The sequence below is a fragment of the Apis florea genome, unplaced genomic scaffold, assembly GCF_048593485.1.
Source record: "Apis florea isolate Af1SG1 unplaced genomic scaffold, ASM4859348v1 contig_3496_pilon, whole genome shotgun sequence".
Lineage (NCBI taxonomy): Eukaryota > Metazoa > Arthropoda > Insecta > Hymenoptera > Apidae > Apis > Apis florea.
Window position 1 is genome coordinate 7,334,804 of NW_028256773.1, and position 13,471 is coordinate 7,348,274.

General features: G+C 25.6%; 2 protein-coding genes across 6 annotated transcripts in view; one reads left to right on the forward strand and one right to left on the reverse strand.

Annotated features, from left to right (window-relative positions):
• The window catches only part of slgA (proline dehydrogenase slgA), a 24,940-nt gene extending 20,901 nt beyond the window's left edge, over positions 1-4,039 (forward strand). Inside the window, exons 9-11 of the mRNA XM_003690508.4 lie at positions 445-644; positions 899-987; positions 1,115-4,039. Of these exons, the coding sequence (XP_003690556.1) occupies positions 445-644; positions 899-987; positions 1,115-1,320 (495 nt within the window). The 3' untranslated portion in view covers positions 1,321-4,039. The remainder of the gene's footprint in view (positions 1-444; positions 645-898; positions 988-1,114) is intronic.
• Positions 1,362-12,461, reverse strand: LOC100865175 (UNC93-like protein). 5 transcript variants are annotated; one of them, XR_015293796.1, is made up of 9 exons: positions 11,625-12,461; positions 9,485-9,849; positions 8,723-9,147; positions 8,430-8,635; positions 7,949-8,340; positions 7,446-7,578; positions 7,225-7,362; positions 6,567-7,057; positions 1,362-4,782 (listed from the first exon to the last, which is right to left on the reverse strand). XR_015293796.1 is itself a non-coding variant. In XM_012494849.3 (8 exons), exons 2-8 carry the CDS (start codon positions 9,674-9,676, stop codon positions 6,837-6,839), a joined length of 1,707 nt encoding a protein of 568 aa, XP_012350303.1. In that variant the 5' UTR covers positions 9,677-9,849; positions 11,625-12,461; the 3' UTR covers positions 1,362-6,836. The 5 variants fall into 5 exon arrangements, 3 of the variants coding, with proteins under 3 accessions (XP_012350303.1, XP_086769723.1, XP_012350304.1); XR_015293795.1 differs by having other exon boundaries at positions 1,362-6,382; XM_012494849.3 differs by having other exon boundaries at positions 1,362-7,057.
• Positions 12,462-13,471: the final 1,010 nt, after the last annotated feature.

Genomic DNA, 13,471 nt, shown 5'->3' on the forward strand with positions numbered 1-13,471 from the left:
AAAATTAATTTTAATTATGACAAAATTTATATAATACAAAAATAAAATTATATATTATATATATTTTATTTTGTATATTATATATACAAAAATAAAAAAAAATTAAAATTTCAAATATTTTGTATATAAAATTTATAAATTATATTATAAATTATAAAATGATTAAATAATTATTATTAAGCTCATCAATTATGTTAATGGCATCTCTTTTTATTTAAAAAAAATAGCTATTGTAATATTTTTATATGAAATTATTTTATAACTATTACAACTATAATTATTATATGTATATATATATATATATATATATATACATACGTTTAAGACTATATACTTTAAGAAAAGACATAACTTTAAATCAGCAAAAGTGTTATTGATCAATATTAATTATTGAAATTATATTATATTATATTATACTATTATGTTGAAAAAAATTTAATGTAGGAGAGAGCAAGAGCCGCAGCGATGGGTTATCCTGATCCAACAAATCCTACATACGAAGCTACAACTGATTCTTACCATAGAACTTTAATGGAATGCTTAAGGCGGATGAAACAATACAAAGATAAAGGAGAGGATCCAAAGAAAATCGGAATTATGGTTGCATCACATAATGAAGATACAGTACGCTTTGCGATAGAAAAGTATGTACTATAAAATATTTTCTATATTATTATTTCATATTTTTTAATATTTCGATGTCGATAACAATAAGATTCACAACTTTACAATTAAACATTTTTTGCATCGAATGTATTAATAACTAAAAAAAAATTATTTACATATATATATTATTTATAAGATATACATTATATATTAGACGTATTACTATTTATTAAATTTATTAAATTATTATATATATTCATGGTATTATTCCAAATATGTTATCATGAAACAGAATGAAGGAGATAGGAATCTCGCCAGAAGATAAGGTGATTTGTTTTGGTCAATTATTGGGAATGTGTGACTACATAACATTTCCACTAGGTATGTATTTTTTTTTTGTAATAAAGATTTAAAAGAATTTCTTATTTTTTATCTTTAAAAAATTTTTTTCTAATTCAATATTCTGTAATATATTTAATGTTTTATAATCAATTTATAATATTTTTAGGCCAATCTGGATATTCAGCATACAAATATATTCCTTATGGTCCAGTCAAAGAAGTATTACCATATCTTTCTCGGCGTGCACAAGAAAACCGAGGTATACTTAAAAAAATTAGGAAAGAGAAACGTCTATTGTTAACTGAAATTATGAGGCGTTTCGCGAGTGGGCAGATATTTTATAAACCGAAGGGAAATTATACTCCCGTCTGAGCAGCTGGTCATTTCGTTTGCACAGACAGATTTTAAGTATCAAACTTAAGTAGTGATTGTAAATTATTCAAAAAAAAAAAAAAGACTTTGTGGTATGCAGAGCAAATGCTCGCGCGTGAGAGTGAATGGAAGAAATATGCAGTGTTATTCATTATACAAAATTGCCTTAGTGTGAATATTATCAAGTGCAAACTGCTCAATATCGCACCATGTGGTAGAACTATGTTCATTGCTCGTTATGTGTATGTTCAATATTATATTTGAATATGTTTTATTTAATGTATATTTTTTAATACTGCTTTTTTTTTTTACAAAGGAAGAAAATAATTGGGGTACTTCGAGAATTAAGTATAAAATAATCTTATTAGCAATGATCTTTAATATTGATCATTTTTTTATAAATTGTTTCTACGAAGTAGCTTTATAGCTCGATATATTTCTAATTATAGATCGATATATTTCTAATTAAAAAAATATACCTCCTTTGTCTGAAACTTACTATATTTTTGTGTTTTATATTTTATTTAAGAATCTCGTAGTGCGTGCGTGCACGATTATTTATAGCGAAAGTGTTTGAATATATGTTTATATACTTTAGTATTGTTTACATATACATATATTATATATATATATTATATATATATATATATTTCATCATTATATATATATTATATATGTATATATATGATTTTTCATATGAAAGTATAAACAAACATAAAATTAAATCGATATAGCTCTATTTAACTAAGTTAAAATACTCGCGTGGAATGAACATTCGCTTCTAGTTTCATAATATTTTGTGCGTAGTTACCAGAAACAGATATTACCAAAGTTGCTAGTATTGGCAAATTACGAGTCATAATGAATTTCTGTTTAATCAGAAATATTTGCTCATTATTCAAAAAAAAAAAAAAAAAAAAAAAATGAAAAAAAAGAAAAAGAAAAAAGATAGAAAAAAATTCTTCCGTAATTTGTTAATAAGTAGATATTTGGAAATATTTGGAAAAACATTATTAAATTTCTGGTATGGATGAATAATAATGTAAGAGCCATTTTTATTTGTGCAATTACTACGCATGTTAAGTAATATTGGACTGAAACAATGATAAACTATGAAACGGAATTGAAAGAAAATATACACGTAGAGAATTGCATTTTATTTCACTACGTTTCAGCCTAATATTGCTTTTTCAATAGACGAGATAATAATATTCATGAATACATGACGCTGTTTCTACATCTCATGGCTTATATATCATTCTTAATAATTTTTCTTTTTAAGAAAACTAAATATCAAGAAAGCTTTATAATTTATAAATAATAAATTTTTGTCGAGTTTCAATTAATAAAAATTGTTTTATATTTATTCAAAAAAGAACGTATATATATATATATATATATATATAGCGTTCAAACAAATTTAATTTTATATTAACACACTTTTTTGTTCTGCAGTATTTCAACATTTAACCAGAAGACTGTTAAGTTTTATTCGATAAAAATGTTATTTTTATCGGTAGCAATGAAAATAATTCGACCTGTGGTGAATAATTTTCACGTATAACATTTTGAATAACACTTCGATATTTTCTTATCAGTATTTTTTTATAAAGATCAGAATAGTGTGCTTTTGTTTTGCAGGATTTCTTTTTTACTAAACATGCAAGTTTACGTCTGTTGTTAACAGATCTCAATTTTTGTAATATATACAAACATACATTTTTTCATGATCTCTTGTGTTATTATATTTTATTGTAATTGCGTTTGAAACCGTGTACGCAGTTTGTATTTCCAATTATTAAAAAAAGTATTATGTTTTGTAGAACAGTCCGCGTTTCTTAAAGATGTGATTTTTTTTATTGAGATTAAGAAAAATATCAGATTATCATGTTACATTTGCAAATCTGAGAGAAAAATTTAATCGATGAATAAAGGGGCATTGTTAAAGTTATACATGCTATAGCTAAATGTTTTTATGTGGCTAATGGTATGCTGAATGCGAGTGATTTAGCTATAATTCTATTTGTTACGTCTTAGTGTTCGACTATTATGTCGATACTTTGATAACTTCTATATGTCTCGTGATGATGACAATAATTTAGATAGTTAATGTTACAAAAACTTCTATGCCATAAGTATAAAACTGTATGCCATGATGGATTGAATTGTCATCACCATTGACGTAGGATTTATACGGGGCAATGACACGAGATTAATAAAAAATGAATAGAGAAAAAAGAAAAAAATAATTATTATCCTCGTGCGATATTGCATGGGTTCAACATATAAATATATATACGAAATAACGTTTGCAAGAACGTACATTTTACTGCCAGAATGAACTTATACTTTTTCTTGGCTCGAATATGACAAATACCTACTTGTGTGTGAATAATATATTTATAATGAAAGTAATACAATGCAGTGTATACGTTGTTTTCAACACTGAATGTTATTAGTATCAATTTATGTGTAGTTCACATAAATGTAATCTAAAAATAATATTCTCTATAATAATGTTCTTTCGTGAGATTTACTTTCTTTTAGAGAAAGATTATTATATATATATTATATATATACTATATATACTATATATTATATATATACGTATATATATATGAGTGTATATATATATATAGATATATATATAGATTATAAAGATGACGAAATGGAAAATTGATTGAAACATGATCAATATAAAATAAGATAATATTTATTATTTCATGAAATACAATTAATCTATGCCTTTTCAATATCATTTATAAATCCATGCTTTTATGTACTAGGACACGAACATTTTACTTCCATTTATTTCTTTTTTTAGAATAGAATTGACCATAACCAAATTTATAAATTTAGGTCAAATATTTAGAAATACCTTTTCTTACGTCGAAATCAAAATGAGCAAGTTTATTGCTGAAAATTTTGATATTAGATACTTCATTTTGAAAGTGCTGTTTCTTGTCCTAGTTTATGTAACAATCAACAATATTCTTTTCTTCTTACATTTTCCATCAAAACTTTTCAAAGTTTTTTTTTTTTTATATCGCTGCTTACATACGAATCTTATAAGTATACAGTTTATTATCAGATTGCAAAATATATCGATATACATACAAACATGATATTATATGAATTAATTTTTATGCTGGTTATGTTTTGTTTGAATGCATTTTATCATATTACTATAAATTATTATCAGTCATACATATTGGAAATTATGGCAACAAGAAGAGTAACTTTGCATTTGAAAATTTTTCATGAAAAATTTACAAATAGTCCGGCTATTTGTATTTCCCATTGGTTTTATCAATTGGGAAATATTTCATATAAATATCTGTCTGCGCTATATAAATTATCATCAAACGTGAGTTGATGTTTCATTTTATAACAATTATCCCAGATAACACATGTTAATTTGTATTTAAAGTTCTTTAGTTTACAACTTTTTTATCTTAAAATCTGTAATAAAACAGAACTATATTATTTAATAGAATCATATAAGTTAATTTTTATACACGAAAATTTCTATAAAAAGCGTAATCAAATATATATTCATGATATGGTGAATACATTGAAAGATAATGTCATAAAAAATACGATAAATGTCGAGAAACTTTGATGCTTTTCACGTGTTTACTTATGTGTTTGGTCGTTATTATATACAGGACAGAATGGATTACATATGCTACAATTTAAATAATAAATAATAATACAGAAATATAAAAAAATTATATATATAAACATATAGTGGAAAAAACGTTCATTAACGTTTACATTTCTTTAACATTGTGAAATAATTATTGACTTAGGATTATTCGATTCCCTTTGAAATTTATAATCATAATGCTTTTAATGTGTCGAGATAAAAATCAATATATATATATATATATATATATTGGCATTTTGTTGAAGCGTCTTATTTTTTTAACTTTCTTTTAATCAAAAATGTGTATTCATCATTTGTACGATTAATTTCTTATTCAATTTTTTTATATGAATGATAAACTTTGATATTGATATTGTTAATATGTAGTTATAATTGAACTATATAACAATACTTATATTTAAATATCTTATAATTATTTTTCGTTTCGATTCTGTGAGATATAGGGCAGATGTGGTTTATCTTCTTTTTCTTTTTTTTCCCGCAAGATTAGAATTAATTTGGTTTTTTTTTTTTTTTTTTTTTTTTTGAAAGACATCAGGTACGTTTCGACGGTTGAACGCCAGTTATAATGATTTGTCAGAGAAATATTACTTTAATTATATTTAATTGTTAATAGTATATATTTTGCTATCGCTCAGTCTTGTACGATGCTGATTTATCAAACCGATCGTACCACAACGGAATAATAAATCGCTCGTAAGAGCATTTATTTATTTATATTTTTTGCTGCATGAAAAATTTTTTATTTTATTTCATGTGCAATATGATCGTTCCATTCAACTTGAAGAAAGACTTTATTTACTCAACATTTTGAAACATAATTTCTATTTACTAGGTATGCAGATATTTTTTTTTCTTATCTTCGCTTTTAAAAGATATATTACTAAAAATTCATTGAAATATATTCTCATTTAAACATAATATATATTATGTTGATAAATAAAATATCAATAAATGATAAATAGAAAAAATTAAGTTATAAATTTTATTTAATAATTAATATAATGTAATAAATATAAAAAACATTTTTTCATCGAATTTTTGATAAATATTTTTATATTCTTCACAATTATGCTATTGTTATCTTTAATTTTAATATTATTATAAATATATAATTTTATAATAATCCTTTGTAAAAATAATGAATATTATATTTTTCAACAACAAATATAAATTTGATAAAAAAAGTTACTATCTAAAATATTCCTTGAAGTGGAATCTAATAATAACAATATATCTAAAATTGAATTGGAATATGAATAGAAATATTGTATTACATTTTACCGGATCTTTGTATAAATGAATATCTGCATATGAAAGAAATTTCATATATCTATTGCAATAATTATAAAGATAAAATTTTCAACTTGAATATTTGGAAACATTAAACACCTAAGGAAAAAAATACAGAATATAATTAAATTTATTGAATTAAAAATTGTCTTTGTTATTTAATCCCAACTTACATCTTTAAACATAGAAAATATTAAAAAATTACTTAATTTCTTAAGATCTTCAACCACCAATCTTAAGAAACAGGAAGAACGCCACTACTGTCTTGATTTGTAATACTTACTCGATGATCGTTTGCGGTCGATGAAGAAGGTTGCGGCTCAATATCTTTTGCCGTTATATTTTGTTCAATATTACAAGCAAAAGCAACACTGTTTGCTCTTCTTCGTGTGCGTAACTTTGCAATACTTGAAGCATGTTCCATGAAAGGATTTCTGCTTCTATTATGTCTTCTTGTCCTTCTTAAGCCGAATGGAACGAACTTATCTCAATCTTTATAACGAGCTTCTGTTTTGATACTTGATCTATGATCATTCGTAGATGGATCTCCCAGTCACAATGGTGCCAAGCTTTTCCCTCTTTTCGCCAATCTAATTTCTAACCATCCATAAGGAAGCACTGAAAGAAGTAGCACACCGGAAAGGCCAAGTACTCGAAATCGTGTACAGACCAATCCATGTAAGCCAAGAGTGAGGGCGAGACCAAGATATTTCCAAAAGAGGGACGTTGATAAAGGTCCTTGCCAAGAATTTGGGTATAAACCTAATACTAATGCTAAAATTAAACAAAATTAATGGAATATGAGTAAAAATGCAATCGTGATATTTTTGTTATATTAAATTAATATATATATATATATATAAAATTATATAAATTTAATATTTGTATATATATAAAATTTCATTTCTTTAAATATAATTAAGTTTTGTAATATAACTTACTGTATATTAAAGTCTCCCAAATGGAGTTACAAACTCCCCAGGCAGCAGATATAACGTGAAAAAGTGCTGGATCATCACCGGATGGTCTCCAGGTGGTTAAAACCAATAATAAACATGCGTGAAATACAAATCCTACAACTTTTAAATAAAACATCATGATTAATTTTTAATAATGATTACTCAATAAAAAAAATAAAATTTATGATGATATATTTACTTACCTACAACGAAATATCTTTTAATGTGCCTTAATAACATTGATAAAGTGACACCAGCGAGAGCTTGTAAAGAGGCTAAAGCTAAAAAACTGATAGTTACAGTGCTAGCTCCTCCCAAAGCACAAACTACATATGCCTGTCAAATAATAGTGAAATATTCATGATGTGTCATAACATAATAAACAAATATATATATTATTAAATTTGCTACAAAAAAAAATAGTTGTTACATAGATAATAATGTTATATAGAAAACGTTCCGTTTAAAATGTCTAAAAATTTAAGAATTAATTTTTTAAATTTAAATAATGTGAAAATTAAGTTTCTCGGTTTTACTTTTTAATTGTTGGAAATTAAAAAATGACTATATCGAATGTATGATAGAAATATATGATAGAAATATAATGATCTTTTAATGCATTATTTAATCTTTGAATTTTTAAAACCATGATCCATTTACTTTGAAATTATCTATTGATATTTATGTTTGATATTTTTATACTTACTTCTATAAAATCGGCATAGATGAAACCCTGTTCAAGTCCGATAAAAAGTGTTAATGGTGCAGCCAGCTGTAACTTAGGATCCAGAAATGCAGCTTTCACAGATGCGAGGATATTTTGCATGCTATGCTTTTCGTTTACACTTTGCGGTTCTTTCATTCTGGAGTCGAGAAAAGCGCACGATATACTTAAGCCTAAAACAGCAAGGCCTAACCATATGCTGACCAATATTTTTGATGTACCAGATGATAATGTCGATAAATTAGTTGTACTATTATAAAGATAAATTTCCTCCGGACAATATTCTGCTCCGCACATGTCGTTTATTTCACTGCTTATTGTATTGAGAGGTTTTGAATCTATTAGTTTTACAAGTACGGCAGCGATTAAACAACCTAAAAATAAGATTATCCATTTAAACTCATAGAATATTTTAATAATATAATTTAATATAATTTCTAAGATATATACATAATTTTCATACCCAGTGCGAGACCTATGTCTTCTGCTAATTTGATTGCTCGATTAAGTCTTCTCAGAAGGCACTCGCGTCTTGTTTCATCAGGATCCTCGGGATCGACACATACCAGAGCTAAACTTGTCGCTGAAGTATTTATGTGTGAAACTCTTGCTATGAAACTTGGACTTATACAAGCGCCTAACAATGCATAACTAGGTAATAGTATGTACCTAATAATATATAATTATAATGTAATATAAGCATATAATCATAATTTTTAATCGATAAAAACAATTTATCTAAAAATTAATATGCACCATTTTGGGTATAAATGTAATCCAACGAAAACGGTGGTGGCCATATGACTAGTGCTTATTGCGAGATTAGTCCCGAATCTTTGCACAAGAATTGGAGCAAAGCAACTAGTAATCGTCGCAATTGCATAAAGAAGAGCGAGCAACATCGGTCCCAGATGAAGATTGAAGGTACCGAGGCCAGCTTGTAACGGGAACATGGGCAGCATAGCAGCTGAACAGCTCGCGTGTCCTAAGAGAAGAGCAGCACAATGCCTCAGGATCACTTTTTTCGGAGGTCTTGGACCGGAAGGAGCTGTCCTCACCGCAGCGATCAGCCGACGAACGGATGACGCTCCTGCAGATGAGTTCATCGAGTCTCGTCGACGCCATGATAATGCAGACGTTCGTGTTGATCGGCAGGAAATTGGGGAATATGCTGCCATATGCTGTAAAATTTTCTTTCTTTACATATTTTTTTTTTTTATATATAAAATATTCAACGGATTAATGATTAAAAACCGTTTTTTTTTAAATTATTGCAGATATTAATATAATTTCTTTTTAAATTAAGTATATGATTAATCTGAGAATAGAATAAAAATTTGAGAATAACTTTTGTGAAATTAAATAAAATGGATTTTTAAATGAAATGAAATATTAATTTTTTGTTACATATTTAAATAGTTACCATTGAATCTAATAACGAATGAAGATGTAACAAGTAAGAACTATGTAACTATGTAACAATGGGGATTTTGTGTTTAAACATATGACAAATAATACCTCGAGCATAGCATCATTGTCCCACAAGGTATGATGATGACCACTGCTTCTAGCGCGTCTATGAGTATGTGCTAACGGCGGAGGCTGAGCTGGCAGTCGTATGGGTCCTAAACCACCGATCGGAGCCGGTCTATAAGCAAGACTTTCGAGTTTGTCCTTCGACAATTCATGTAAATTTGGCAGAGAGCCCATTTTTCTTGCCCTTTTTTCGCTCTGGTTCGTTGGATTTATCTCTTTAAATTCGTTTAAACACCTTTTCAGTTCCGGAGGAAATCATTGCCAAGAAAATATACGATTTTTATCATTGTTGAAATTTCTTTTTTGCTCTTTCACCTTCCATCTGTTTATCTGCCGGTTACCTATATCTAGAACAAAAAATAATCTTATTGAATAATGTAGAAACGTAAAAAAATAGATCGAGTAAAGAATAAATAGAAAATAAAAAGAATTTATTTCTTGAAGACAATTAAAAAGTCGAACGTTTAAAATTTTTCTTAATTTAAAACATTTTGATTTCCTATTATCAATTCGTTATAAAATAATCAATTGTTTATAATATTTTTAATATATGTATTGTTGATAAATATATTGCCAACATTTTGCATAGATGATATAGCAATTTGCAGTCCTTAAATTAAATATGTAAGAAGCGAGAGGAAAACAGAGAAAAAGAAACGAATGAAGATAGAAATTCCGTAGTTGTTAAAGGAACCTTGAACGAGAACTTACAACAGGAGAATTGTTATAATGAGCACACTAATGTATAGTGACCTTGATATATCGGTTTGTGGAAGTTTCGACCAATCGTGATGATGCTTTGATCGACTGCTATTAGATCGAAAATGCAAATCGATATGAATCACATTATTTCAATTTGACTTACATTATCTATGAGATTTTTAAAAATTGTTTGTTTAAGTTGTCATTACTTTATAATATCAAAAAAAAAAAAAAAATATTGTTCGAAAAATGTAAAACAATAAAATTTTCTAAAAATGATATTTTAAAAATTAAAAATTATAAAAATTATAAAATAGATGAAAGGGCATATTAAGAAATAATTCAAAAATTTTATTATATATGAAAAATTTGATAAGAGTAATGAATAATAATTAAAAATAATTAATTAAAAATAATTTTCTTCTATAGTTTCTTCTATAGTAAATCATAATCGAATTAGATATCATATTTTTCTTATGAACATAACTGCAATTCATTTATGAATAATTAATTATTTCATCGATCAATCTATATTGTTAACATTATATAAGTAAAATCCATGTCCAGAGATGTAAAAAAAATGTAAAATCATTTCAACGAGAAATTAAGAATGTTTTTCCGAATGTTGATAATATAATCTGTATTAATTAATAATAATTATCAATTATCGATAAATTTCACATAATGAATTCGAATCTATATATTTTGTTAATAATTAGATTTTAATTAGAATATTTCTTAATATGTAAAATTGTTGTTGATATAATAATAATTTTTATTAATATAATACAACGAAATCGATAAGATTGTTTTATCCTGTATGTCGTCGACAACAGACCTATTGATTTTATTGGAAATATAAATATAGATAACTTTATGACAATAATTTAAGCTAATTTGTATTATATGAAATAATCATAATAATTATCGGAATATAATGAAATAAATTCTTGTATTGATGTGTAATTTTAATATATAATTTTGTATCTAAATAATTGTATATAAATATTATATGAATATTTGTAATACATAATAATTATATATAATGATACATATTTTTCCAATCTGATTAAATCATTTCTATTGTTTTTTAATATATGATTTTACATGTACTTAATTTTATCTATAAAAATTCAAATTAAATTTTTAAATTTGCACGCATATATATATAATAATATTTACAGACCTATATAATAATGCATTTACATTCACATTTTTATTAAAAGTGAACAAATGAAACATATAACATTAATTTTTTTAATTATTATCTATTGATATATATTATCTTTTATTTAATATCTTAAATCATTTTGTCCAATATAAAATATAAACAACTTTTTATAGAATAAAAAAAGAGATATTATAAAATAAGAAAATTTAAATAATTTTAAAAAATTAAACAAGAAAATTATAAACTTACTTTTTTACAGCTGTGTTGTAGCATTGATTAACGTTCATCATGGTTCTTCATCTATGAACGAATCACCAACTATTTTTATTCTTCTATACATCATACAATTAATAATACCAAATATCAATTTGTTTAATGATGAAACAATAAATCCGATCCATGAAACATTTTTCTTTTCGAAACACGCATGTTTCGATCTTTTGATTAATCTTCTCCATTAAAATAGCGAGGAAAACACAAATACATACATATAAGTTCGAAAGTTCACCTCACCAGAAAATTAATTTGAACAATTTTAAGATATCCATTGATTCTTTTTCTTTCATCGTTTACCATATATTTATATCACTTGTTATGTATCGTTGCATGATCGATAACCACGTTAAACTGAGAAACCGCAGCTTACCAAGCAAACACTACACCAGACAAATCATTATTGAAAATCTTATACTTTACTGTTTATTTATGGAAATTGAATTGACATCATCAAAATGATGATAAAATTTTTTAACATTTCTTCAAATTATCTTTTAATCCTTTACTTGTTCGTATCATAACAATTTTACATTTTTTATATTTTTTTCTGTTTTCAATAATACAATAAGAAATCCTCGATCACATTTCCAATAAATGTCTTGCTAAATAAACTTTAAGTTAAATGAAAATCCACGTGTATGTAAAATTTCACAAACATATGGTTAATCCTTTGATGAAATTTATTCGAAACATGTTGAAAAATATATATATGTAGTTAATAATGTGTTCGAATGGTGCAAAGAAGTTGCAGTATTATTCATCCAGTATTCGTGGAAAGTACAACACTGAACACGACTAACCCTTCGGGTGAATTCGGTATCACTCGCTATCATTCGTTCTCCCTTGATTCTTGCTTTAGTCTTGATATGGTCGATAACAGGGAGAGTGCGTACTGCATCCTTCCATTCCTTGATTTCCTGTGAATCTCGAGCGACACAAATCGCGTAAACGATTTTTTCTGTTATAGAGGAATTCGATTGCGTTCATGGGATAAACGAGAAACGTGTGGTATGGGAAGGTTGGTATGGGAAGGTATACGATAACTTATAGTCTGCTCCCTTGGATAGGTGGCATCACTTTCGTATCGATATATAAAAGATTCTTTGCAAATTCCTTAGTTTAAGGATAATGAAGATCCAAATGACAGACTGAAGATGTTTATATAAATGTATATTTTTACAAAAAATAAATAGAATAGAATTTGAATAAAATTTTGATTTATTATTATGAAATACCAAAACATTGCTGCACTGTTTGTTAATAGAAAAAAGAATATTTCAAGTATATATTTACACATGTATATATATATATATACATATTTCAAATACAAAGGGTTTATTTATTATTGATATTTTATTTTATAAAATGAAACGAATTGTTTATTAAAATTTTAATAAATTATAATAATTTTAATCCCGAATATTCGCCTATTAATCGGATTCTTTTCAATTTATAATAATTTATATGACTTTGTTTCCATTCGAACGATTCGATAATGCAAAGAATTTGACCGGAATTTGTATTTTGTGAATATTGATCTTCGGTAATTTGAATAACTTATGATATATAGAAATGTAACACGAATAACACGAATAACTTATGATTTAGCCGAATAATTTTTCAAAGATATTGTATTCGGAATACTTGAAAATTTTTGTAACTTATGTCAGTTATAATTATATATATTTATTTACATATACATATGTCATATAAAAGTCTATAATAGTAATAGCAAACTAGTGTAAAAAATAATAAAACTAATATTAACAGAAGCTTTAATATAAATTCATAATTGGAAAAGAGATTTTAAATTTTTTATC

Excerpts from the sequence above, each read along its gene's own strand:
- LOC100865175 (XM_012494849.3), bottom strand. The coding sequence starts at position 9,676 with ATGGGCTCTCTGCCAAATTTACATGAATTGTCGAAGGACAAACTCGAA. Across the intron at positions 8,636-8,722 it reads TTACATTTATACCCAAAATG|GTACATACTATTACCTAGTT; the intron begins GTGCATATTAAT and ends ATATATTATTAG. Across the intron at positions 7,058-7,224 it reads TTGGGAGACTTTAATATACA|CATTAGTATTAGGTTTATAC; the intron begins GTAAGTTATATT and ends GTTTAATTTTAG.